Source organism: Lissotriton helveticus, chromosome 3_1, assembly GCF_964261635.1.
Source record: "Lissotriton helveticus chromosome 3_1, aLisHel1.1, whole genome shotgun sequence".
Taxonomy (NCBI): domain Eukaryota; kingdom Metazoa; phylum Chordata; class Amphibia; order Caudata; family Salamandridae; genus Lissotriton; species Lissotriton helveticus.
In genome coordinates this window covers 767,623,606-767,650,456 of record NC_136061.1, presented here as the reverse complement: position 1 = coordinate 767,650,456, position 26,851 = coordinate 767,623,606, and the positions used below count along the sequence as shown (strand labels likewise).

Here is a 26,851-nt window from a genome sequence, read left to right as displayed (position 1 = left end):
AAGTGACCTCTTCCCTTTTGAGTAAAGCAGTAATCATGTTTGTGATATCTCTAATAATATAAGGCAGGAATTAGTTAGTAACTATCAGCTGGCACAGTTCCCTGGACACACAAGTTGCTTTTGTCTTATATGGCAATCCAGGATGTCTCCGGTTACGCAGATAGTTAAAATTGATTGAAACAAGATGGGGTTGGGGATAGTGAGTCATTTCAGGGTTATTCAGTTCAGAGTTCCAGATGTTGCTAATCTTGAAGGAATCCAGCAGATCTTCAGAATGTTGTGATGAACAACAGGTAATCATCAGGGCATCTGGGTTAGGTAGTTCTTGGTAAATCCATTTGTGTGGTTTGTGGATTTGCAAATACCTTTTGCATAGTCATATTTTTTTGTAGTGTTCTGGCGTTTGTGGTAGCCTTTCCTGTATCTTTTACAGGGAAGTTTATCTTTTAACGACTCTGACCTGCAAGAATACAGTTGAACCATTTGTTAGGTGGGTTAATGCCCATTTTTGGTTTTCTTGTTTTTGCTGGGACAGCCCATTTAGATCAGAGGGTGTGTTGTGGTACAAGTTGTCCAGAAAGGCTTCTGGGTCATCAGGGTTCAGAATGTTTTGACTAGATTGCAGGTTTCTTCAAATGTAGCCCGGGTTTGCAAGCTAGACCGAGACAAAGGAGTGCTCTGACCAGGTCTGTGACTGGACCAATGTGCTTGATGTGTCAAGGTTGTGAGTCAAGTCAACACAATCTGAAGGGCAGAATCAGTTGGGATCGACAGGGGCAGGGACGTAATTTGGAGAACAATAGAGAAAAGGGAGAAGGCTGTTAAAGGACAGAAAGCAATGTGGGCAAGGTAATGGGACGTAATCATGTAGAGGAAAGCACTTGTACTTTGAAATAGGGATGAGGAAAGCTTGAAAAAATAAATTATATTGATTAATGGGACAGAAAGAAAAAAAATATCAAGAAGAACACTAAAATCTCCAGGAAGAATTCAATTGGATGAAATAGGAAAATATATATTTATCTGTAGCTCAACATCCTATAAATACCATTGAAGGGGCGCAGAACTGAAGATTATAATAAATGATATAAGATAAGTGCCAGGCATCATAATCCTCCTCAATCTGCAACTCCCTTTTTAGTTTTATCCTGCTCCATTTTGTTATCCTATCCTTTATTGAATTCCAGCACGTCGTCTCTCTCTCTAAAGTTTGCTGTATGGCTTTGCTCTCTTATACTACAGTGCTCCACCCTGTTGTTGCTGGTTTCAGTTCCACTGGGATGGTCTCCTGGTCTTTCCTGGGATCTACACAGTTGCAACGTACCACAAAGTAAAAAGCACTTCACCAGGTCCATAAGATTGCATTATTTGAAACCTTAGATCAGTGGTTCCCAATATGTGTGATGCGGCACCCCCATGCATCGTTAGGGCTAGCCAGGGGTGCCGCACACCAAGCACAGAGTTTGAGAGCCGCAGCCTTGGATGGATGTTCTAGCCTGGTCCCTAGAAGGTAAACAATATAATGCATCCAGGCATCTATGAAGAAGCGAATTCCACTTAGCAGGATACGGTTTTTCTCTCGTATTGCTTCCCTATTCTCCTTACTTTGCTGAAATTACACCTGGGTACGTTTCAAATTCGAAGGAAGGGTGAAGGAGAGGTATGGGCTCACATCTGGCACCACATAATGTTGCCACGGGTGTAGCTAAGCATTGATCTTCAAGTGAATGTATGGGAGGGAGGAAAAACTCAAGAGCAATTGAAAAGACTACCTGTGCACATCATTGCCCCCACATAATCAATGAGACCCTGGGAGAAAACAGGAGGCTATAAATCATATATTGGGAAAGTATGAACCACATTTTTTCACTTGATAGATAGAGCTCAGGAATACCTTGGTGCATGGAGGTGATTAATGGTGGGCAAAGACCGGCTGGTAGGGTTATTATTAAGAACAATATCATGGTCAATGGCCAAAGACAAAATGTACCAAAGAAAACAAGTGATAAATATATGATAGGATAAAGCATTTACATTAACTATTGTTAACAAGGATAGAATTAACAATAAGACACAGGAAAGAGTGAAATGTCAAGTATATAACCAGTTTAAATTCTAATAATAACATATATTCCAATCCGTCTTTCACATTTTAGATTATTCATCCTTTTACCACCTAATTAAACCATTTTGGACCCTGTTCACAAAGGTTTATTTTGTTGTTACAGGAACCTACCTTTTTCAGACTTGCCAGGAATTTGCAAATAGAATTATATTTACATTTGCGGAGATCTCTGCCACGAGTGTAGACCTCCCTGCACTGATAAATCCCACTCAGGGCATGGGAAAGTGGTTGTTTGGGGATGGTTTACCCTGGAAGGTTATGAATACCCACACACCTGGCAGTTTGTCAGCATTCACAAATTACCCTTATCCCCCTTTCCATGCAGAAAAAGGTGGAATTTTTACTGCAACCAAGGGCTGGTGTACCTCTGTTTCCAGGGGGGGAAGGAGAATGGATTAACTCTAGATTTGCTGGGGATGTAGGGAAAGGGGTTCCTCCAGAGTGAAATTATTTTCCCAGCAGACCAAAATGCATTTGTAAATGGGATCCCTTTTCCCCTGAGCTGAATTCTCTGCTATGGAGAACTCCATAAAGTGGGAATAGGATGCAACTGGGAATATTGCATGACCTTCCAGGAATTAGCTGAAAACCCGCATATGAGGTAGTTCTCCGTGTTTATTCCTGAGAAAATGTGTGAAACTCAAAAAGTAGTAATTTTACTCATGCAAGTGTGTGTACATTGTGGGTTTACTACTTTGGGAATCATGCTCTATAAATTTATCAAAGGAAGAGACATTTATCCACAAAAAAACATAGCCAAGTGGTTGGCGAATAGTAATTAGCTTCTTCAGGGTTATGACTTGTTAGCATACACCATATGCAATTCATTCTTGTATATAGTATTACATTAACATAGTCAGAGTCACATACACATTAGCACCGATTCACATGTGTATAAAATGTCTTTCATTTTATTATATGAACTCATATACCAACAAAACTCAGTGTTCAAGCTATCAATAAAGTCGAAAGACTGATAGTGTATGTGTTACAAATGAAACTACCAGATTAAGCTTGAGTGCCTTCCTTTAAGACAAATTGTGTAAAAAACGAAAAAATATAACGTTGAGAGGACGAGAAGTTCTGGGACAGTGTTGGTGCTGAACTCTCCACAATTAACCAAGGCTCGGTGTCCTCCTCTCACACCCTTTGGGAGGCTGGTAAGGCCACCATTAGGGGGTTCGCCAAGGGCCAGTTGAAACTCACTTGCGCGGTGCGTGACTCCCAGCTCACACGTTTGGAGACCAGGACGCTCTACTTGAGGCGCTGAACCCCCACGATAGATCCGATGCCCAGGAACGGAGACTGGCGTTCCTATGAGACGAAATGAGACAGACCTCTCTGGAAGCTGCCAAGCTTATTTGGCGTTTGTCCGTAGCCCGAGTGTATGGCTGGGGAGACAAAAATGGGAAGCTCCTCGACGCCTCGCCACCTACCCTATGGCCAACCGTATCATACCCGAGATGACAGACGCAGATGGAACGCTTCACCGTGCCCCGGTAGCGGTTGCCCAATGCTTTGCCTCCTACTACGCTGCCCTTTACTCGGCGCGTTCACCTGCTCTTTCTCTCTCTGACCTCCTCCAACGGGAAGAGTTCTCTCTTCCACGTCTTAACGACTCTGATGCGCCGCGCTGGACCTTCCTCTCAACCCTGAGTAGGGGTCGGGCGCATTTCGCGCCTGACGGCTGGTAAGACTGCTGGGCCGGACGGTCTCCCCCCGGAGTTTTATTCGTCCTTTTGTGATACCCTGCTTCCACCACTTGTGGCGATGTAAAAGGAAGCAGCGGAGTGTGGCTCATTCCAGCCAGAGATGGATCTCGCTACTATCGTAGTGATCCCTAAGTCCCAGCCCCCCTGGAAGTGCTGCTCTGACTATCGTTCCATTTCGTTCATTAATACAGAACTCAAGATTTTCGCTTCCATACTGGCCAATCGCATACAGCCGCATTTAGGCCAGCTTGTCCACCCTGACCAATGCAGATTCATGCCTCTCCAAGGGACTGGACACTGTCTCCGACGTCTTCACCTTGCCCTTGAGAACCGACACCTGCTTACTCCATACTTGTCACTTCTCCTTATTGATTTTGAGAAGGCCTTCGACTCCGTTGACTGAAGCTACTTGGATGCAGTGTTGGGACAGATGGGCTTTGGCACTCATTTCTATCACTTGGTGAGGCTACTCTATCACCGTCCTCGGGCACAGGTCCTCGTCAACTGCTCTCTATCCCGCCCCTTCCCCATTGGACGGGGTACGCGGCAGGGATGCCCCCTCTCTCTCCCCGATCCTTTTCGCTCTGGCAATGGAGCCGTTCGCGTGCCTTGTCTGCAGTGACCATTCCTTGACTGGCTGGAGGTGGCCCGGCCTAGCGGAGGATAAGATTGTGTTATACGCGGATGATGTGTTGCTGTTCCTGGCGAATCCAGCCCGATCGGGACCTCACTGCCTTCGGGCATTAGCTACTTTTGAACGGGCCTCCGGCTTGCGGCTTAACCCGGCCAAGTCCTTCCTTGTCCCCTTACACTTATCACGCAAGTGTTTTGACTGGCAGTCGTCGATTCCGCTTCGGCGGCTGTCTTTCAAGTATTTGGGGACCTGGGTCTCCCTTGTCCCTGACCGTGCATAGTAACTCAATGTGACCCCGCTGGTTAGGCGGGTCCGCGCCGACCTAGTTAAATGGCGCACGTTGCCTCTCAGCCCTCTACAAAATTATGATCTTGCCCCGTTTTTTGTACATGCTCCAGAACGCTCACCTCTCCTTTGCCAGATCTTGGTTCCGGGATTTGGACGGCATGGCAACTAAATTCCTTTGGGGGGGTCGGAGGTCCAGGCTGGCCCTGGCCCAATGCCGAATCCCACCTTTTGACGGAAGTCTCGGAATGAAGAACCTCTACCTCTACTACTTAGCAACTCGTCTCCTCAAGATTCATGACTGGTTCAATGGCGGCTGGTCCGACCCGGTGTATCACTTGGAACTTCACATCTTGGGCTTCTCATCTATCCAGGGGATCCTTTATGGGACCACGATTCCCCGAGCTCTTCCCGAGGTCACATGCGGCGTATTCCAGGCTTGGCATGCATCACTTCGTCATACTCAATGGGCAGGCAGGCTGACTCCCTACACTCCCTTGTGGTGTGGCACTAGGCTTCGCGAAGTCGCTTCCCTGTCAGGGTTTCGCCAGTGGGATCTCATTGAGGTAACCTTGTTGGGCGACGTCTGGAGTGGTACTCACATCTGATCCTTTCAAGACTTGCAGACCAGACACTCCCTCCATCCCTCTCAATTCTTTCGATATTTGCAATTGCGCCAGGCCCTTCACTCCCACATTACAGATGGCACGTCCCTGCCCGAATATAGCCCACCCGAGGCGCAAATTCTAACTGGGGATTTGGGGAGGGGTAGAGTCTCTCAGATCTATCGCTCCCTCACTAACAATACCCCTAATTCCCTTTCTCTACTCTGCGAGAAGTGAGAGGGCTGGCTTGGGGCTCTGGAGGATGAGGATCGGCGGGACGCCCTGATGGCCCCCAGGATGATTGCGGTATCGGGGAGACTCCGCCTGGTCCAAGTCTACTTCCTGCACTCCACATACCTTACACCTTTGCGTATCCACCGCGCTGGGCTCCTGCCTGACTCCCACTGCCCCCGCTGCTCCTACCCCCACGCAGATTTTTACCATATGGTTTGGTTGTGTGCTGTGATTCAGAGATATTGGGAATCTTTAACGCAAGAGCTGATGGGGTCCTGGGCTGGGAGGTGCCTCTTGATCCCATCCATGTTCTGCTGGGCGTCACCGATGGATTGGATGGCTCCAGGGCTGAGAAGCTCTTCCTCAACACAGCATTGGTGGTCGCCAAGAGGGACATTGCGCGCATTGGCTGGACACTGCTTCTCCCACTCTAGGACACTGGCGCCGGGGGGTGGATTGGTGCACTGCGCCGGAGCGGCCTTTATATGTAGCCAGGTGGTGCCTTGAGAAATTTCGCCGCATATGGGGTAAATGGGTCGGGGTACTCGATGATTGAGATGGTTTGGTGCGCTCTTCGCATTCATGTGGATAAGCTATTATTGATTTCTTTATGCAATCTTGCTGTCACTGTGATGTGTTTTCTCCCTATTCTGAAAATGTACAATGTGGCTCTGAATGGTGCTGTTTGTTTTTACATCCAAAACTCAATAAAATTGGTTGTCCAAAAAAATATATAACGTTGAGGATATCGGTAAATGAAAAGTGCTTCAACATCTTAAGTGTGAGGCAAACAGATGTGACCACCATACAAAAGAGAAGTCTAAACTAGATAAAAGATTAGTATATTTTAAGGAGGATGAGGGGAGAGGGTGTGGCATAAGGGCTAGAGCTGTCGACTTCGAAGCTGGCGAATCGGGTGCAAATCTCTGCATGGACGATCAACATCCTGTGAATCTGGGCAAGTCACTTAATCTCCCAGTGCTTAACAAAATTGTCGGTGAGTAACCAGTGGCGTAGAAAGGGGTGGAGGGGGTAGTCCACTTTTACCTGTCCCCCCGCTCTCCAATCAGCCTCTGAGGGGCGGCTAATTGAAAAATCTTGCCAGCACCCAAATCCCCGCCCTCCGCTCCGGCAGCGAGGTGGCAAACATGGGGACCGCCATGGGCAGACAAAGTGCTAGCAACGCCACTGTTAGCAATGCAACTGATGCTCCTGTGAAGCGCTCTTATACCTTTGGGTTGAGTTTGCGCTATATAAAGCTCTCAAAAAAGGATAAGTTGTAACTTGTGTCCCTCAGGGCAGATACTTAAAACTAGCCATGAAAAATAGATACTAAAGCTCGCCAAGCTCTTTTAGAAAAAATAGAGCTACATTGTCGGATATTTAGTTATATATTTATATTTCACCAGCGATACATTCACTTGACTTACCTCTACCTCCTGTTTTAGTGTTGCACGGTAGTAGAAGCCATCAGGCTCTCTTCTTGATAACACAGGAGTATGCAGTGCTAATTGACCCGAGCCTAAAAACCTTTCAAGAGTGTTGGTTTTCTTGCAAGTTATATCTGGGAAACACGTGGAATGGCTCACCCAAGAACACCTTAAAGAAAATAAAAGTGTGAGTGTTAGATGCAAATAACTCCTGTAATAAAATAATTATACAGTCATGCAAGTACACTCTCATTGTCAACCCTAAAAGGCAGAGTGACTGCTGAAGATATGGCACAACAATTTTCCAAGACTGGTGTGAAATGTTCTAACCAACATCTAGTTCACTTCATCGTTAGGACTAAGGGAATCTGCTCTCTGGGAAGCTTCATTGCTAACATCACAGCAGTATGTTATTAGGAAATGTTGCATGCGAGGGCAGAATTTAAATTCGTTTTAGAATGATCACCTCTCAATTCAGGTTGTGTCTAAAACTTTATCTAATGTTAGGAAATGACGTGGTAAGAGACTGGAATGGGAAAAGCACCTGAGATTTAAGGTAGACCCGGCAGGGAATATCTGATAGTAAGAGGTCGTCAGACACCGTAGCATTTTATTTTAGAAAAAAAATGTCTTTGTTAAATCAGCTCTCCAGGTTGTATGAGACATACGACTATTTTAATCAGTGACATTGAATAGGGGAAATTCAGTGGGAAGATGACATATGCATAACAAGCATTAAAAATGCAATAGGTCTCGCCTTTTATTAAGTTAAAGCCATTTGCTTTGCTATACAATACCATTAGCAAAGCAAATGGCTTTAACTTAATCAAAGCCGAGACCTATTGCATTTCACTGCTTGTTCTTTCAAGCATCGATGGGAGTCCTTTCGAAAACCTGTGGGTAGTTTAGCGCGATACGACAATGTAATTAAAAGGACGCTGGTGCCTCGGGACACCGTGCAGGGCCAGGTTTGGGCGGCGGCGAGCCTGTGCACGCAGCACCGCCTAGCGGTGAACTCCTCCACTCCGGCAGCACCGAAGATAAGTGCAGGCGCTCGTGCTTTGCCTGAGCCCCGGCTCACGCACCCTACTCCCAACTGCTGCTGCAGGACCACTGTTGGAACCTGGGATGTCAGGTCACCTAGGGTAGCCTGGCCTAGGGTAAGACACAATACTAGAGGCAAAAGTGTGAAGGTTGCAAACCACCCAGCAGTAAATCCACGCAATAACACACAAAAAGGACACTACACCAACGTTGGAAAAATATGTGCTGGTTTATAAAAATAATAATATCTCTGCTCTTTTGTTTTCAGAATCACAACTTAATACACTACAGATTGTCAGGACATAAATCACATTACCATTGAAGTTGTTAAATCATATCAATACTCAGCATTGACAGTACTTTACATTAGACTCCTCACTTTACTGGTTTAGTCTTTTCTGATACACCTAAACCTTAACTCTCCCCTCCCCACTTTAGATCACAGAAGGTTTGATTAGCCTCCCTCTTCTCTAGCCCCTTTCAGCTGGATTTTCCACTAGAGCCAACATAAGTGACATTTGAATCAGGTTATTGGTTTACATCAGAAAGATCACTCCACCTTCAAAGTTGTATATTCCACTGTTACTTTTCAGAACCGGATGGGCGCTCCCCAGCACCAGCCTGATCCTGGTCTAGTCAAACGGTAGTCTCGGCTCTTGTGAGAGACACTTCACAATCTCTGACTTCCCCCCCTGCTCAACCTCTCCTTACTTCGTTTCGTGGGGGATATGGGCCCTCCAGCCCGTGTCTCCGCTGATTGAAGGAGACAGACGAAAGGCTCCCGAATCCACCACTCGGTTCCGTGGTTTCTTGACCTCCCGCCTCGTTAGTGCGGAGGCAAGGGACAAAATCACCCTGTTTGCACCTCTCTTGCCGAAGTGCTCTTCTCCTGTTAATCGGACCGCCCGCTCCCTTCCTCCTTAGGAAAGCAGGGGTCCTCGTTGCAGTCGTTTCCCGTCCTGGAGCGGGAAGCTTGATGCCCGGCGGCTGCTCCTCATCCGATTCCCTCGCCGTCTGCTAACTGGGTTTCCTCACCCGTGGAAGCGCAAAACGCATGCGCGGGGAGTAGTGGTCCGCCGCCTGAGCCTGCTCTGCCGGCTTGGCGCCGGTAGTGGCTCCGCAGTGGGCCTGCTTGACCCTAGGCCCCTCCTGGGAAGATTAGCGGGTCAAACGGGAGAATGCGCAGTAGCGCTGGCCACTGTACCCTGAGTCTCCCCTCTCACTTCCTCGGTCAGCGCTGTCTCAGAAGCGCAGTCGACACCCCAGAGGAGCCGGCTCACGAAAGGATCAGGGCAGCAATGGAACTTCAATTAACCCTCTCACCCCACTCAGCCTCGCTCAGCAGGTCCAGTCACCGGTAAGGGGGGGAACAAGGGTCTCAGCTACACGCAGGACAAGAACCTGCTTTCACCGCTACAGATGGGAAGTAGAGCTGGTTTACCACGTATAAAGCTCCCAGTTCTTTGTATTCCTCACAGATCTGCTAGCGCTCTGTACTGGACTAGGGCAAATGAAAGGGAAGGGCACCCAGTTCAATTCTCAGAGCAGGGATTCTTGCAGCTCCTCAGCCCACTGGGATTAACCCCTTCACCTGACAGGAGGCTCCTTTCTGTCCAGGGTCAGCAGGACAAAACTAACTCGGCAAGGACAACAGGACTGGAGGGAAAGTGCCTAAACAGAGGGCAACCCTAGTAGAGTAAACCACCCTTCAGGACCCTACCCCTACCAGACCTCAGCCTTCACTCTAGCTGTTCTTCACTGGCAAGACAAAATGGCTGTCCAGCATTCCGCCTTTTATAGGCTGACCCTCAGGAGTCCAGAAGGGACCAGAAGGTTCTGGAACGCCCTATTCTACTCTATGGGACAGGTTCTGGGTTTGGCAGTTAGGACAGCTAGTAGCCACCATTTTGTGACTCCAACTATTTCCCTGTCAGAAAAGGCCTCTAGGCCTGAGGTGAAAAACTATGAGGGGGGGGAAAGAACACCTATCCCCTTGACCAACACCTAGAAAAAGCTAGTGGACACAAAAATTAATAAAGGTATGGGGGGCAAAAAGGGGACAAAATAAATAATAAATTGGAGGGACTACGCAAAAAGCCAGACAGGTCTAACACGCGTCCCCCCCAGCTGAAAGTTGGGAGAACTACCCAACCCCTTGGGAGTCCTCATCACTAAGGCGGAAATACCTGGAGAGACCGTCTGCATTGGCGTGGTCCACTCCAGGCCGATGTTTCACCCGGAAGTCCATTCCCTGTAGGGAGATGGACCACCTCAACAGCTTGGGATTCTCCCCCTTCATTTGCATCAGCCAACGAAGGGGTCGGTGGTCAGTCTGAACCAGGAAGTGCGAGCCAAAGAGGTATGGCCGCAGCTTCTTCAGAGCCCACGCCACCGCAAAAGCTTCCCGCTCAATTGCACTCCACTTCTGTTCCCGGGGAAGCAGTCTTCTGGATAAGAAGACCACAGGTTGATCCAGGCCCTCTTCATTTAGTTGCGATAACACTGCCCCAATGCCATGTTCTGATGCATCTGTCTGGACAATGAACTCCTTGGTGAAGTCTGGGGCCCTCAGGACCGGTGCTGCACACATTGCCTGCTTCAGTTTCTCAAATGCTTGCTGACAAGCTTTCGTCCAAACTACCCGTCGAGGTTGTTTCTTTGAGGTGAGCTCTGTGAGGGGCGCTACAATAGTGCCATATCCCTTCACAAAGCGACGGTAGTAGCCTGTGAGGCCCAGGAAAGCTCGGACCTCAGTCTGTGTCTTGGGGGGTTCCCAGGCCATGATTGCCTCAATCTTTGCCTGCAGGGGCTGCACTGACCCCCTACCCACCAAGTGTCCAAGGTACACAACCGACCCTTGCCCAATCTGGCATTTGCTGGCTTTGATGGTCAATCCAGCTTGTTTCAGGGCCTGGAGAACTGCTTGCAAATGTTGCAAATGGTCCTCCCAACTGCTACTGAAGACAGCAATGTCATCCAGGTAGGCAGCAGAGAAACTCTCCATTCCAGAGAGGACCTGATTCACCAGCCGCTGAAATGTGGCAGGGGCATTCTTGAGCCCAAAGGGCATCACGCAAAACTGGAAGTGTCCCTCAGGCGTGGAGAAGGCTGACCTTTCCTTTGCTCCATCTGTCAAGGAGATCTGCCAGTACCCTGAAGTGAGGTCAAAGGTACTTAGGTATTGGGCAGCTCCTAGCCGGTCAATTAACTCATCCTCCCTAGGGATCGGATGAGCATCAGTCTTTGTAACTGAGTTCAGTCCTCGGTAATCCACTCCAGAACCTCAGTTCTGGTGTGGTGCCTGGTGGGGCGGCTTTTGGCACTAGCACCACCGGACTGGACCAAGGGCTGTTGGAAGGTTCTATCACTCCTAGCTCAAGCATCTTGGCTACCTCTCCATGGATGCTAGCCTTCACCTTGTCTGACAGCCGGTAGGTCTTTGACTTCACTGGTGGGCTGTCTCCGGTGTCCACATCATGGGTACACAGGTGGGTTCTTCCCGGGACAAGGGAGAACAACGAAGAGTACTGCTCCAATACCTGGCGGCAATCCTCTCGCTGCTCAGGAGTTAGGGATGGGGAGAGAATCACTCCCTCCACCGACCCATCCTTCTCTTGAGATGAGAAGAGATCAGGGAGAGGCTCGCTTTCTGCTTCCTCGGCACCATCAGTCACCATCATCAGGATGACCTCTGGCCTCTCGTGGTGGGGTTTGAGGCGATTGGCATGCAGCACCCGTAGGGGCTGTCGAGGGGTCTTAAGATCCACCAAGTAAGTGGCCTTACCCTTCTTTTCCAACACCTCAAATGGGCCTGTCCAACGATCCTGAAGGGCACTTAGCTCTCCAGGTTCCATCACCCACACTTTCTGGCCAGGCTCCAATTCCACCGGGTGAGCATTGTGATCGTACCATTCCTTCATTACTGCCTGGCTGGCCTCCAAGTTGTCAGAAGCTTGCTTCCACAACTTGGCCATTTGGCTCCGGAAGGCCAGCATGTAGCTCACCACATCCTGAGGAGGCTTTCTGGGAGACTTTTCCCATCCATCCTTCACCAGGCTGAGAGGTCCACGCACAGGGTGCCCGTACAACAGTTCAAAAGGGCTGAAGCCCACTCCCTTCTGCGGCACTTCTCGGTAGGAAAACAGCAAACAGGGCAGGAGGACGTCCCATTTCCTCCGTAGGCTCTCAGGCAGACTTCTTATCATGCCCTTCAGGGTCTTATTGAACCTCTCTACCAGTCCATTCGACTGGGGGTGATAAGGAGTGGTGAACCGGTAAGTCACTCCACACTCCTTCCACATCGCCCGCATGTAAACTGACATAAAGTTGGTCCCCCTGTCGGACACAACTTCCTTGGGGAATCCCACTCGGGTAAAGATCCCCATCAGGGCCCTAGCCACCACAGGTGCAGTGACAGTCCTCAGAGGAATGGCCTCTGGATACCGTGTGGCATGATCCACCAGAACCAGGATAAACCTGTGACCAGCTGTTGTTGGTGGATCCAATGGCCCTACAATGTCGATGCCCACCTTTTCAAAGGGGGTGCTAACGACTGGAAGTGGTTCCAGGGGAGCTTTCAGCTTCACCCCTGTTTTCCCACTGGCCTGGCAGGATACACATGTCCGACAGTAAGTGTTGGACGCCACTTTCATCTGAGGCCAGTAAAAGTGGAGGACAAGCCGAGCAAAGGTCTTGTCCTGGCCTAAGTGTCCTGCCAAGGGTATTGCATGAGCCAATTCCAGCAGAAAGGCTCGGTATTGCTGCGGGACTACCAAGGCCCTTGATGAGCCAGGTAAGGGTACCTTGGGTTCACTGTAGAGGAGTCCATCCTCCCAGTAAATATGGTGGTGTCCCGTAGCATCACCTTCTGCCTGGGCTTCAGCCTGATGCCTCAGTCCCTCAAGGGTAGGGCACTCCCTCTGCCCCCTACAGAATTCCTCTCTGGTAGGTCCTCCCTCCACATGCCACTCAGCAGGGATGGGTAAATCCTCCAGAGAGTCTACTCCCCCCTCCACGGACTCCTGGTCCACCACCGCCGGTGGCCGATCTGTCACATGGGGCGTGGAAGCCGAAGCAGGCTCTTCCTGTCTCCGGGTCTGTCCCTTTTTGGCAGCGGGTTGGGCCATTGTTCCAGGCTCCAACCCAGGCGAACTCCCTCTTCGGGTAGTCGCAGACCGTGTGCTCACACAGGCCCAGTCAGGTGTACCCAGCATCGCAGAGTGCGTCCGGTATTCCACCTCTCTCCAAGTGTTGTGCTCCATGTCATTCCCCAGCAGACAATCAACTGGCACGGCAGGGCTTACGGCAACTCGAAGTGAACCTGCAACCCCCTCCCACTCAAAGGGAACCTCAGCCACTGGATAGTGGCCCATTCTGCCGTCAGCCATCACGGCGGGGTGGAGTACATTGGGAACCACCTGCTCTGGAGACACCAGTTGACTTCTCACCATAGTCATAATGGCTCCTGTATCTCTCAGAGCCTCCCCTCTCTGGCCATTGATGGTGACCCACTGCCCATACTTTGTAGTATTTGGGGGCACCTGGATCTTTGGAACCATCTCCCGCTCTCCCAGGGACACTAAGGTGACACCCGCCCACTCACCCCCCTTATCTAAGGGCAACTCCCCCCCGAGCGCTACACTAGCTACTCCCGGTGGTTTTCCTCCGGTGGGAGGGGGTGGTCTCTTTGGGCATCTGACATCTCCCTTATAATGTCCAACACCACCACACTCAAAACAGTGGAGAACCCTTGGCTGCTGGCTTTGGCCAGGATTAGCGTTTCTGGGCGGGTTTACCTTAGGGGTGAAACCTGTTCCCTTTCCTTGGAAATTGTTTTGGGGACCTTTAGAGAACTCCCTCTTTTTATCTCCCCCCTCCTTCTTCTGAGGGGTGCCCTGTCCGGCCTTTTGGGAATCCCCTCCAGTCCCCTTTGAGGACACCCGGGTACTTGCCCAGATGTCCGCCTCCTCTGCAAGCTTCCGGGGATTGGTCAGCTTGCTGTCCACCAGGTGTTGGCGCAGCTCGGGAAAACATTTCTCGAGGAGGTGCTCTTTCAAAAACAGATCATACAACCCCTCATAGTCCTTCACCTCACTGCCCTTTACCCAGCCCTCCAATGCCTTTCTTGCATAATCAAGGAAGTCCACCCAGTTCTGGGTGCTTAACTTGTGGCTCCCCCTGAACTTCTGGCGATACCTTTCCGGAGTAAGCCCAAACTTCCTGACCAATGCTAGCTTCATGGTGGGGTAGTTGGTCTGCTCCTCCGATTCCAAGGCCAGCAAGGTGTCCCGACCAGTAGGAGGCATGTACTTATACAACCCACCCCCCCAGTGCTTCTCCTGGATCCCATGGGCTCTTAAGGAGACCTCATAGGCTGCCAGCCACTTGGCTATGTCATCCCCCTGACTATAGCTGGCAATTATATCCTTAGGCAGGTAGGGTCTGGACTCCCTGGTTGGTTCTCTGGTTTCGCTGCCACCATTTGGAATTGGAAAGAGTCCCCGTTGCAGGGCCTGGAGTTCTAACTCTTTTAGTTTGAATTCATGAGCCATTCTCCGCTCTTCCTTCTCCTGTTCTAACCTCCTCCCCTCCCTCTTTTCTTCCAACTCCATTTTTGCTATTTCCCACCTTAACAGTCTATCCTCTCTCCTGTCAGCTAACTCGGTTTCTGACAACCCTCTCGATGACACACTGCTGCCCTCCCGTGAGGTTGCCTTGGGGCTGATTGACATCTCACCCACCCCCGGGGAACATTCCGCAGTCCTATCAATGACAGTACCTCTGTCCGATTCCTCCTCTTCCACCGTTCCCTCCTCATTGCGTGCTTCCACCCAAGCCCTCAAACTGGTCTGGAGTTCCCCCTTCTTGGCACCACGCTTAAAGAACACTCCCAATTGTTGACAGAAATCTTTTAGCTGAGCCACCGAATAGGTGTCTAGTTTTTCTAGTGCAAACTCCATTTTACCACAGGCAATTCAAAGCTACACACACAAGAAGAATAGAGTTGCAAGGCAACCTGAAGCTACCTCCACCCCACCACCAGGAACAAATTTGAAAAAAACAAAAATAAGAATTAGGAGGGCCGCTAGGAGAAAACTCCTGGTGTAGGCTAGTGTATTACGTTTAATTACTACTGAGTAGCTGCAACCACAGTCAGGATCCCACCGCTGGACACCAATCTGTTGGAACCTGGGATGTCAGGTCACCTAGGGTAGCCTGGCCTAGGGTAAGACACAATACTAGAGGCAAAAGTGTGAAGGTTGCAAACCACCCAGCAGTAAATCCACGCAATAACACACAAAAAGGACACTACACCAACGTTGGAAAAATATGTGCTGGTTTATAAAAATAATAATATCTCTGCTCTTTTGTTTTCAGAATCACAACTTAATACACTACAGATTGTCAGGACATAAATCACATTACCATTGAAGTTGTTAAATCATATCAATACTCAGCATTGACAGTACTTTACATTAGACTCCTCACTTTACTGGTTTAGTCTTTTCTGATACACCTAAACCTTAACTCTCCCCTCCCCACTTTAGATCACAGAAGGTTTGATTAGCCTCCCTCTTCTCTAGCCCCTTTTAGCTGGATTTTCCACTAGAGCCAACATAAGTGACATTTGAATCAGGTTATTGGTTTACATCAGAAAGATCACTCCACCTTCAAAGTTGTATATTCCACTGTTACTTTTCAGAACCGGATGGGCGCTCCCCAGCACCAGCCTGATCCTGGTCTAGTCAAACGGTAGTCTCGGCTCTTGTGAGAGACACTTCACAATCTCTGACTTCCCCCCCTGCTCAACCTCTCCTTACTTCGTTTCGTGGGGGATATGGGCCCTCCAGCCCGTGTCTCCGCTGATTGAAGGAGACAGACGAAAGGCTCCCGATTCCACCACTCGGTCCCGTGGTCTCTTGACCTCCTGCCTCGTTAGTGCGGAGGCAAGGGACAAAATCACCCTGTTTGCACCTCTCTTGCCGAAGTGCTCTTCTCCTGTTAATCGGACCGCCCCGCTCCCTTCCTCCTTAGGAAAGCAGGGGTCCTCGTTGCAGTCGTTTCCCGTGCTGGAGCGGGAAGCTTGATGCCCGGCGGCTGCTCCTCATCCGATTCCCTCGCCGTCTGCTAACTGGGTTTCCTCACCCGTGGAAGCGCAACACGCATGCGCGGGGAGTAGTGGTCCGCCGCCTGAGCCTGCTCTGCCGGCTTGGCGCCGGTAGTGGCTCCGCAGTGGGCCTGCTCGACCCTAGGCCCTCCTGGGAAGATTAGCGGGTCAAACGGGAGAATGCGCAGTAGCGCTGGCCACAGTACCCTGAGTCTCCCCTCTCACTTCCTCGGTCAGCGCTGTCTCAGAAGCGCAGTCGACACCCCAGAGGAGCCGGCTCACGAAAGGATCAGGGCAGCAATGGAACTTCAATTAACCCTCTCACCCCACTCAGCCTCGCTCAGCAGGTCCAGTCACCGGTAAGGGGGGGAACAAGGGTCTCAGCTACACGCAGGACAAGAACCTGCTTTCACCGCTACAGATGGGAAGTAGAGCTGGTTTACCACGTATAAAGCTCCCAGTTCTTTGTATTCCTCACAGATCTGCTAGCGCTCTGTACTGGACTAGGGCAAATGAAAGGGAAGGGCACCCAGTTCAATTCTCAGAGCAGGGATTCTTGCAGCTCCTCAGCCCACTGGGATTAACCCCTTCACCTGACAGGAGGCTCCTTTCTGTCCAGGGTCAGCAGGACAAAACTAACTCGGCTAGGACAACAGGACTGGGGGGAAAGTGCCTAAACAGAGGGCAACCCTAGTAGAGTAAACCACCCTTCAGGACCCTACCCCTACCAGACCTCAGCCTTCACTCTAGCTGTTCTTCACTGGCAAGACTAAATGGCTGTCCAGCATTCCGCCTTTTATAGGCTGACCCTCAGGAGTCCAGAAGGGACTAGAAGGTTCTGGAACGCCCTATTCTACTCTATGGGACAGGTTCTGGGTTTGGCAGTTAGGACAGTTAGTAGCCACCATTTTGTGACTCCAACTATTTCCCTGTCAGAAAAGGCCTCTAGGCCTGAGGTGAAAAACTATGAGGGGGGGGGGGGGGGGGGGAAAGAACACCTATCCCCTTGACCAACACCTAGAAAAAGCTAGTGGACACAAAAATTAATAAAGGTATGGGGGGCAAAAAGGGGACAAAATAAATAATAAATTGGAGGGACTACGCAAAAAGCCAGACAGGTCTAACAACCACGCTATGCCGGAAGGGCGCGTGGGCAGTTCTGACCCAGTGCCAGCTCTGCTCATGCTGCTCGCTACGTGTTTCACGGGACATACGAGACTTCTAATAATGACAAAATTATATTTAAATAATTCTTATACAAGTTGTGTTCTAGTTTTCTGTTAATACTACTTCCCATTGATAAAACAGCATTGAGGGTACGCCGTTGTCTCCCAGTGAGGAGGTGACACAATCTGACGGTGTTTTTTTTTTTTAGCCCCCATACTAACATACTGACATGGAGTAAGGACCTTCAGAGGGTTAGTGCGCATGCTGCAGTGCTGTGCATTTATATTACAGGCCTCGGGCTCTGCCACGGCTGGCTCAACCATTTACTTCCGCAGTACAAATGATTTGTCTAAATAGCCGCATCTCAGATGCCAGGCCTTGTCAGCAAGCAGTGTATATGCACAATTATTATTAATTTTTTTAAAGTTTTATATAGCGTGAACTCGACCAGAAAGTATTGGAGAGCTTTACACAGTGCTTTAAGTGGGGTGAAAAAACTGGGGAGGGTCTCAGGGGCGTGGCCGATGTAAATAAGGACATGGCTTAAACATACCCACGCTAAAAATCTGTGCTTATCATAGTGGGCCGCCCGTCGGGCATTTTGCTGTTTCTGTCCTTGCATCCAGATATATACTACAGCAAGTAACACTACACCTACAACAAGCCAACACTACTGGCTTTGCCAATGGTTGTCAGCTGCATAAGATAAATAAGCAGAAACTATGGCTTCGTTGCATATATAATATTGAAAATGCTTCCATTTTCAAATTATGAGACTGTGAAAGAACTATAACGAGTCTCTTAGAAGTTGTCTTAAAGGCAGTGAGCAGTGGCACTGCCACAGAGTTTAGATGTATCTGTTCACGGAGGGTGAGGGCGAAAATTGACAGCCTGATAGGGACCCATCTCGGCACCTACATTTTAGAACTGCCGGTGCTGAGCACCGGCAAGACCCGCCCCACTTAAAGCCCTGGCTTCACATGCAACCCTTATGCCACATCCTCCATTAATAATGAAGGTGCTAAATTTGCTTCAGGCCACGTTACTAGCTTGAGTCTATCGAAATGCGCGCCAATGTTACAGCGAGTCAGCTTGTAGTAATGAAACATACACTTGGCGTTTTCAGATGCTTTGCCGAGTTCATCTGTTGTTTCTTTCATTCTGTGTGCTAGACTTCCGTCCTACTAAAACATGATCAAATTAAATGCGAACCACTGAGCTCTGTTGGTCTTACAATGAATTGTCTTACTCAAAGAAAGTCGCAGAGTTATTTTATTACAATTGCAAGCAACTGCGACCGCGATTTTCCAAGGATCACACAGTTTGGTCAAGCGGGTTAGCCGGGATCATAGTTCGCTTGTTTTGGAGCCACAACTGACAGTAAACTAACTATACATCCAGTACCACTACAAAAGGTTTGGAGATAGCTATGTGTTTGTCCGTATATTAGAGATTCTTCTGACACTCACACGTGCGTACGTACATACGCTTTTATTTCCTCAGGTGAAGAATTCTGAACTTGCAAACATAGTCAATATACAGTTTTTCCCAGTTCGACCGGAAACCACCTGCCTCCATTTAAAACAGGTGTGTCTGTATCATCCGCCTCAAACGCTACTCACTTGTATCGACCCCAGGAGGAGGAAAGTCTGAGTCAGCGTGCGCAGCCTGATTACACATAGATTTCCAAGCCGTGTACATTACCCCGCCTGATGTTTATTTATTTATTTAAAGATTTGTAGAGCGCCTGGTGACCCGGATGCATCCCCGCGCTGTGAGAACTTGAGATGGCCAAAGGGGGAAGTGGGCTTATTTTGGAAAGAGAAGGGTTTTAAGCTGTTTGCGGAAGCGTAAGTAGCAGGGTTCCAACCGCAAACAGCGGGGGAGCGAGTTCCAGCGTGAGGATGCTTTTACTGAGAAGCGCCGCCCTCCAGTGCGTGCCCTCCTAAATTTAGGGACATTAGCCAGATGCTCAGTGTCCGAGCGCAGGGGTCTTGAGGCTTTGTATGGGGTGACCATGTCTCTAAGAATGGAAGGGCCTTGACCCTTAAGGAGTTTGTGGGCGATGCACATTGCCTTGAACTCGATCCTCTCTCGTACTGGCAGCCAGTGGAGAGTCTTAAGCGCTGGTCTGGCAGAGGCTCTAGAGGGGAGGCTCATCAGCAGTCGGGCAGCCGCATTTTGGGTACGTTGTAGTTTGGTCAGAGTATTTTCGGGGGCTCCTAAGTAGACGGCTTTGCAGTAGTCCAATCGTGCAAGGATCAGTCCTTGAACCAGGAGTTTCCTAGATGGGGGAGGAAGCAGCGGAAGGATCTTACGGACTGATCGCATGAGTCCGAAGCAGGTTCCCGCTGTTTTTGTTGCCTGGGTTTTCATGGACAGGTCTGGTTCGAGCCAGACCCCCAGACTCTTGATTTCCTTCTTCGGGGCGGGCACCTCACCCATAGCAACGGGCCAAACAGAAGGTGGAATTGCTGACCATTTCTTGCCCATCAGCATGATTTCAGTTTTGGACCCGTTGAGTTTGAGTGAGGACTCGCACATCCAAAGGTGGATTTCCTGGAGGCAATGCAGGAGGTTGTCTGGGCAGTGGTCAAGGTGTGAGAGCGAGACGACCAGTTGCGTGTCGTCCGCATAGCTCACAATCTTGATGCCGAAGGGGGCAACTATGTCCTCTAAAGGGGCCATATGGGCATTAAATAGGGTGGGACTAAGTGAGGACCCCTGGGGCACCCCACTGGTCAGAGGCAGGGAATTAGAGCGGGAGTTGCCATCCCAGACCTGGAAGGAGCGGCCTGACAGGAATGACTCTAACCATGCCAACGCGGTGAAGCAAGACACGGTGGTTGACCGTGTCAAAGGCAGCACTCAGGTCCAGGAGGATCACTGCCACTGACCCCCCTGAGTCTAGAATGCACCTTGCCTCCTCGATGACTGCGAGGAGGGCGATGTCCGTGCCTTGGCCAGGACTGAACCCAGTTTGGGACTGACGCAACAGGTTATTGGATTCCAGGAACTGGGATAACTGGGCATTGACCAGTTTCTCGGCCATTTTGCTGATGCCCGGGAGGGGCGAGATCGGTCTGTAGTTGGCCAGATCGGTGGGGTCTAGTTGGGGTTTTTTAAGAAGGGCTTTCACTACTGCTCCCTTCCAGCTAGGAGGGACGGAGCCTTGGGACAGCGAGGTGTTGATCAGCTCCATGATTGGGGACACGATCGCAGGGGCGACTGCTTGCAGGGACCTCATGGGAGCAGGGTCACACGGGGAGCCGCTTTTTACCCTGGCCAGAGTCTTTCTAACCTCGTCCAGCGAAACCGCCCTAAAAGCGGTCAGCTGTGGGTGGGAGGTGTCTCCTGGACTGGTGGCAGGCGCAGCGTTGTCCCTGTCGGTTGGCTGGGTAGGCTGCGGGAGTGAGGCTAGGATGTGGGAAATTTTGGAGTCAAAATAGTTTGCAAGTTCATTGCTCCTTTCTGGAAGGGTCCTGTGGGGGGGTTGTGGTATTTCTAGGAGCTCTTTGGCGATGAGGTAGGATTCCCTCGCCGAGTTGGTGGCATTTTTTATCCTCTCATCGTAGTAAGAGGCTTTAGTGAGTTTCAGAGCAGATTTATATGCTCTCACCAACCCTCGGTAGGTTTCCTTACTAGAATGGAGCCAGTCCTTCCTCCACAGTCGCTCCGCTTTTTTACATTCCTTGCGGAGGGTTCTGAGCTCCGGGCTGAACCAGGGGGCTGACCCTATCTTTCCGCTTTTATCTTCCCAGGTTTTTATAGGGAGGACGGAATCGAGAGAGTTGGAGATCCACTTCCTGAAATTGCTGTCTGCTATGACAGGATCCTCTGAGGGAGCGGGGGTAGTTGATTCCAGGGCTCTGACCCAGTCCTCTGTTGAGAGTCTGGACCATGCCCTGTCTTGGATATACGTGACCGGCTTGTGGGGCTTCCTAAATTCTCCTGGCCAAAAGAGAGGGACCAAAAAGTGGTCCGTCCAGGGGAGGGGGCAGGAAGCGCTTTGGCCTGGAGGGTGTGAACATTCGTAAAGACTGGGTCTAGTAGGTGGCCCTTGATGTGGGTGGCTCCGGAGTTGGCCAGATGGAGACCATAGGCGGCCAAGTCTAGTATCAGGTCGGCAGCCCCTGTGTCTAGGGGATCGTCAAAGTGGATATTAAGGTCCCCTAGCACGGTGAAGTTGGGGGTGGAGTGGGCCAGTGCTGATATGGATTCTAGTAGGGCGCTAGCAAAGGGGCCGAAATGCCCAGGGGGGCGATACACCAGGAGACCTGCCAATGAAGTTGTCGGGGCCAGCTGGATGGTGAAGTGGCAGCTCTCTGAGTCCATGATGTGTGCGTCGCTGATTCTGCAGGAGAAGTGATCTCTGTGCAAGATGGCTAGTCCGCCTCCTCTGCCAGAGGGACGTAATTGGGACTGGATGAGAAAACCCGGGGGCAGGGCTAAGACCACATCCGAGTCCGAGTGTGTGGTGAGCCACGTTTCGGTGAGAAACAGAATGTCTAGCTCGTGGTCCACAAGCAGGTGATTAATAAGCACGGCGTGCATGGGGAGGGACCTGCAGTTCAGCTCTGCTAGTTTTAGGCCAGAGTATGAGGTCGGTGCCTGGGTGAGTTGTAGGGGCACTGGGTGGCAGAGTGTGCAGTTTAAAAAGAGTCCATCTGAGTCGTGTACATAATTACACAGTGTGTTATTTGTAGGTCTAAGACTCAGAAGGGCGCGGCGCGAGTAACTCACCCTCTTGGTGTCTGGAACCAGCATATGGTCTGGCCCTGAGCCCGTGCGATCAAATGGTCAGAAAACTAATGAGGCTGTACTAACCGAGCACGTCTGCAAGATGGTAAATATGGGGCCCCGCCTCTGACCCGCCCCATCCCGCACCCCCCCTGTCAGATACCCCTCCTCGAAGTTAAACAGAGCAGAGTGTCTGAGGTCGAAGGACCCCTGAACCCGTTTTGTGACCCTCCCCCATCTTACGTGATATATTTAGCTCACTTTAACTTATTAAAAACACTTGCACTTTACACGAAGTAGGTCGTTTCAGCGCTCCCTGCACGGGTGTATGGACCATTTTTGTGCTATAGAAGTAATATCTTTTATTTATTGCCTAGTGACGAGATCAAACCCAAAAAATAGAAATATAACGTAGTTTGCCACAAAACAGACACATTTTTAACGAAGAACATATACAGCCTGTTTTTAATACTGTAGAGTCGAGTGCGGGTTGCGGCGAATATCAAATTGTCCCGTTTTACCTCATACGTCACAACCGTGATAAAATAATATATTCAAACAATAGAACAAATTAAAAAAAATGATGTAGCCGCTTTAGAGGCTGCGCGGTCGCAGAGTGTCTAACCGACTAACTTTCAGGACTGAGTTTAGGTAATTAGTGATCGAGGACGTTCAAGCGCTTGCAAGTGTCTGGAAGGAGGGGATGATGGCGCTTTACATAAAAATTGAATTCGTAGATACATAATTTTATTAAAGGACGATTAGAAACGTGTTTTAGGACACCGCACCAACTCCATCGTCCTTTCGTTAATGATCTCAGAAAAAGGCACGCGCCCTATGTGAACTGCTGCAGCGTGTCACATGCAGTAAGTGGTAGGCAGACTCCTGCTCGAAGAACAATCACTGTCCATTTGTATTGCAGGCAGAACGATGTTGGGGTAGAGAGCTGCAGACTTTGGAACTAGAGGCCCAGGTTTGTGTCGGCGTCTGCTCATCACCTGGTGATTTGGAGCAAATCACGTAAACCCACTGTATGTTAAACAAAAATCTGACCTTGTGTAATGTAATTCGGGGCTCATGTAAATCGCTCCAGTAGTTCACTTCATATAAAACTGCATAATAACGTTGTGGGAGTAGGAATCCAGAGAGGCAGACAGCAGATCAGTCTTCGTATGCACCCTTCAGTTTTAAGAATAAAGCGGTGACATCACTCACCTACGAAACCGAAAGCAGCCGGGCTGAGAGTGAGGGCGGGGGCTGCCTGCGCATGCGAGCTCCGAGCCCCGGCGCCAAAGCTGAGTGCGGCATCTGAAGTCCCGGGTCCCAGGAGGGGGCCCGGGGGAAGACCAGCGCTGCGGAGGGAGATCGAGGATCGAGACTGACCCACTGGCTGACGAGAGACAGAGACACGGAACACGCTAAAAGAGCCCTGTGAGTTTGGGGGGGCGGGGGGATATGTGTGCGTGCGTCTGTCTGTGTGTGTGTGTGTTGTGTGTGCCTGCGTGTGTGCCTGCCTGTGCCTGCGTGTGTGCCTGCGTGTGCGCCTGCCTGTGCCTGCCTGTGCCTGCGTGTGCCTGCGTGTGTGCCTGCCTGTGCCTGCCTGCGTGTTCGTGTGCCTGCGTGTGTGCCTGCCTGTGCCTGCCTGCGTGTGCATGTGTTGTAAACAGCCGGCCGGGATCGGAGCGAGTGACCTGATCCGATTCCGGCCGGCTGCGTGCGTGTGACAGTCTGTTGTCTCCTCTGCCTAGTCCTTGAAAGGGAAAAGGACTGAAATGATTACAATAGATCGCTTTGCGACAGCAGGGGCTTTCGCCCCTGCAATCGCAGGCGCGACCTAAAAAAGGGTAAGAGACCAGACCCAGGTTTCCCCTGCTTTAGAACATTGTTGGATATCTTTGGAATCACAAGGCTCATCCCTACCTATGGAACTTCATTTATGTATACAAGTATTTATTTATTTGTGTTGCTTTGGAAAGCGCATAGTTTTCACCTGTGAAATTAAGCGCATCACTGCCTTCTGGGGAGCGAGGGCTAGAGGGGGGAGGGGGGAAGGGGGTGACACCTGTACTGGCCAAATAGTGCCAGCACCCCTCTGCTGATGACATGCCTGCAGTGAGTTATTGTGACAGCCAGGCTGATTTTTGGGACACATCTGCAGAGATCACAGTTCCAACAGCAAAAAAGAATCATATGAACAAGGGTTACTGGTATTTCATTAACTAGCACAGACATTCACAAATATGAGGGAAAGAAACCTACTGATTAACATGTTAGATGTCGCTGCAAAAACGCTTATTCTTTCGAGAAATGTGGACTGATCCTAAACAGAATGGAGACACATTTGAGCCAAAGCCTGAAGGGGGAGCAACCAAACAGCCAATGACCGAAGAGGCCTCACCCAAATCCCTTTCTGTATAGATATCTATAGGTATGTGATTTGTAAGGGCACTGTTTGAAGACAGTAGCTCTAACCAACCAGCTGTCTGCAGGGGAGACGTAAAATGGAGGGAGGCAAGAGAGAGGAGCTTTGCACAGCTTGCCATATTTGTCAAGTATTACAAAACCACCCACGAACCTTTCACCCTTCCTTATGCAGCTCCATACTTGCAGACCCAACCCGACCGCTCGAGCACACTTGAACAGCAGCAGTTGCAACTGCAATAACATTTACTTTCTTTATTGTGAATGAAAAAAATATAGTGTTGCAAGAACATTCTGAAGGTAATAACGTTATCAAGCAAGATCAGGTTTCTAAAGGGAAAATAATTGCATTGGATAGCAAGTGATACTTAGGTATTTTTTTGTTGTTGAAAAAAACACAAACAAATGTACTGTTGCTATATATCTGGATTGGGAAGAGAGGGGTAAATAGTGGAGTAAAACACACAGAGTACTTACTAGGGGTGTATTACAGTCACTGTAAAAGAAACTTCCTTTACTGATTTAGAAGGAATATGCTTAATGATATAAGTGTACCCCCATTACACAGACCATCCAAGTCTTTTTTAAGGCATAAAGGGTAGCACTGATGAAACAAAGGTATCTGGTTTAAATGGAGCAAGGCTGCTTTGATAGGCACAACCCCCTAGGAGCCTAACCAGAGCTTGACATCTCCAGAGCAGGGCATCCAACACTTGTGATTTGCCCATAAAGCAGTAATAGCAGTATGTACAATGAACTTGAATAAATAAAAACAAGAAGGCACGGCCCAGTTCAATGAACCTGCATTGCATTTAGCTGCAATAAAGCTTTGTTAAAAGAGCCCTTTGTTTTTTTTTACATTGAGGGGCGAAAGTGGTTGTAATAAAGAAGGTGGATGTTATTAATTAAGATACTGATTTCAGATAGCCGCACATGAAAGCCCACTTTCGGATTTGTAACTCTACTTTCAATATTGTTCTGATCTGCTGTGCTTCAAAACAGGCAATGACAGCAGATTTAGCCAATGTTTCCGAGACACCTGCAAAGAGTTAATCATTTCAGAAGAGGCCCTGAAAACAATGCTGAGAAGCCTCTTATCCAATGCCCCAATTACAAGGTGGCCGGATTTATGTGTGAGGATACATTGGGCTCGGAATAACGATTCCAATCAGCATCCTCACACATAAATCCAGATATTATGAGCATCCACCCCTGAATGGGGAATAACAGGCAGAACCAGAATGACCAGTTCCAAAACCGCATGCGGTGTGTGATGATTCTGGGGACAAATTCACTTCCATTTGCCACCTGCTCTCAAGAGGTAGTACATTGTAATTGCATTTATATAGTGCTTACCACCCCTGATGAGGTGTTGATGCTCTTTCCACCTGGCAGCACACAGCTCCAGAACCCAAAGACAGTGGTGTAATGTAAAATGATGGGGCCTGCTGCAGACTGTGAAGAGGGGCCCCTCGGTTTCCCATATCTAACAAATATTCATTGGTCTTGGATGCAGTGAGGCCCCTCTGAAAGGTTGGGGGGACTCTGAGGGGTTCAGGGCCTCCTTGTACTGCAGGGGCCTATGTTACGACTCTGCCTAAAGTTTGTAGTTAACTTAGTGGTCACTGTTTATTGTTGGTCATTGGGGTTAGACTTATGCTCTCAAGTAGACCATTTCATGCACTTATGTCAGTGTCTTTGTGGTTGATTAACTGAGCAGTAGTTAGGTGTGATAATTAGTGGGGGAGTCTGTCAGTTCTCCAAGATGGTCGGTGGTTTTAGTAGATGAGATAGAAAAGGCTACGCGTTGTAAGTTACAAAAAGACTGATTGCGATCTTTGAGATGAGGAGTTGACAATTAGTTGAATTAAACAATAGAGATTGAGAGAGTAATGCAAACATGCACACGACTTACAGTATGCTGCACTCAGAGAGAGGAGGTATACAGAGGGTGGAAAGTAAGGAGAAGGTTATTCAAAGAAAAAGAGCGGCAACAATTGAAAGATATGAGTCAAGGTCAAAGTTTTCATGTAGGGTTCAGGAACATGGAGAAGACTTTGGAGATAGCATGCACCCTAAGAATGTAAGACTGTAGAAAGAAACATCATTATTTGCATGTGAGATTGTGCTTTATTTGATACTTTTTGAAAGGCCCTCAAATCGGAAGAAACATCCATTGGCAGGCTACTGCAAGGACAGCAGATCAGCTCAGGTGGTAAGTGTCGTGGCTGGATGCATAGGGAAACATTGAAAGCTTTTAGTTGCTCTTGTTTCAAGCACTAATCGCATGACGAAAGCAAAGTGAGAGAATATGCAAGGTAAATAAAGTAATAATTGAAAGGAGATT

The 26,851-nt window shown here is 49.3% G+C and overlaps 1 protein-coding gene across 1 annotated transcript in view; it reads right to left on the bottom strand.

The window, feature by feature from the left end:
- The window catches only part of C3_1H11orf16 (chromosome 3_1 C11orf16 homolog), a 161,223-nt gene that overhangs the window by 65,431 nt on the left and 68,941 nt on the right, over nt 1-26,851 (bottom strand). The window contains exon 2 of the mRNA XM_078683752.1: nt 7,026-7,194. Within this exon, the coding sequence (XP_078539878.1) occupies nt 7,026-7,194 (169 nt within the window). The remainder of the gene's footprint in view (nt 1-7,025; nt 7,195-26,851) is intronic.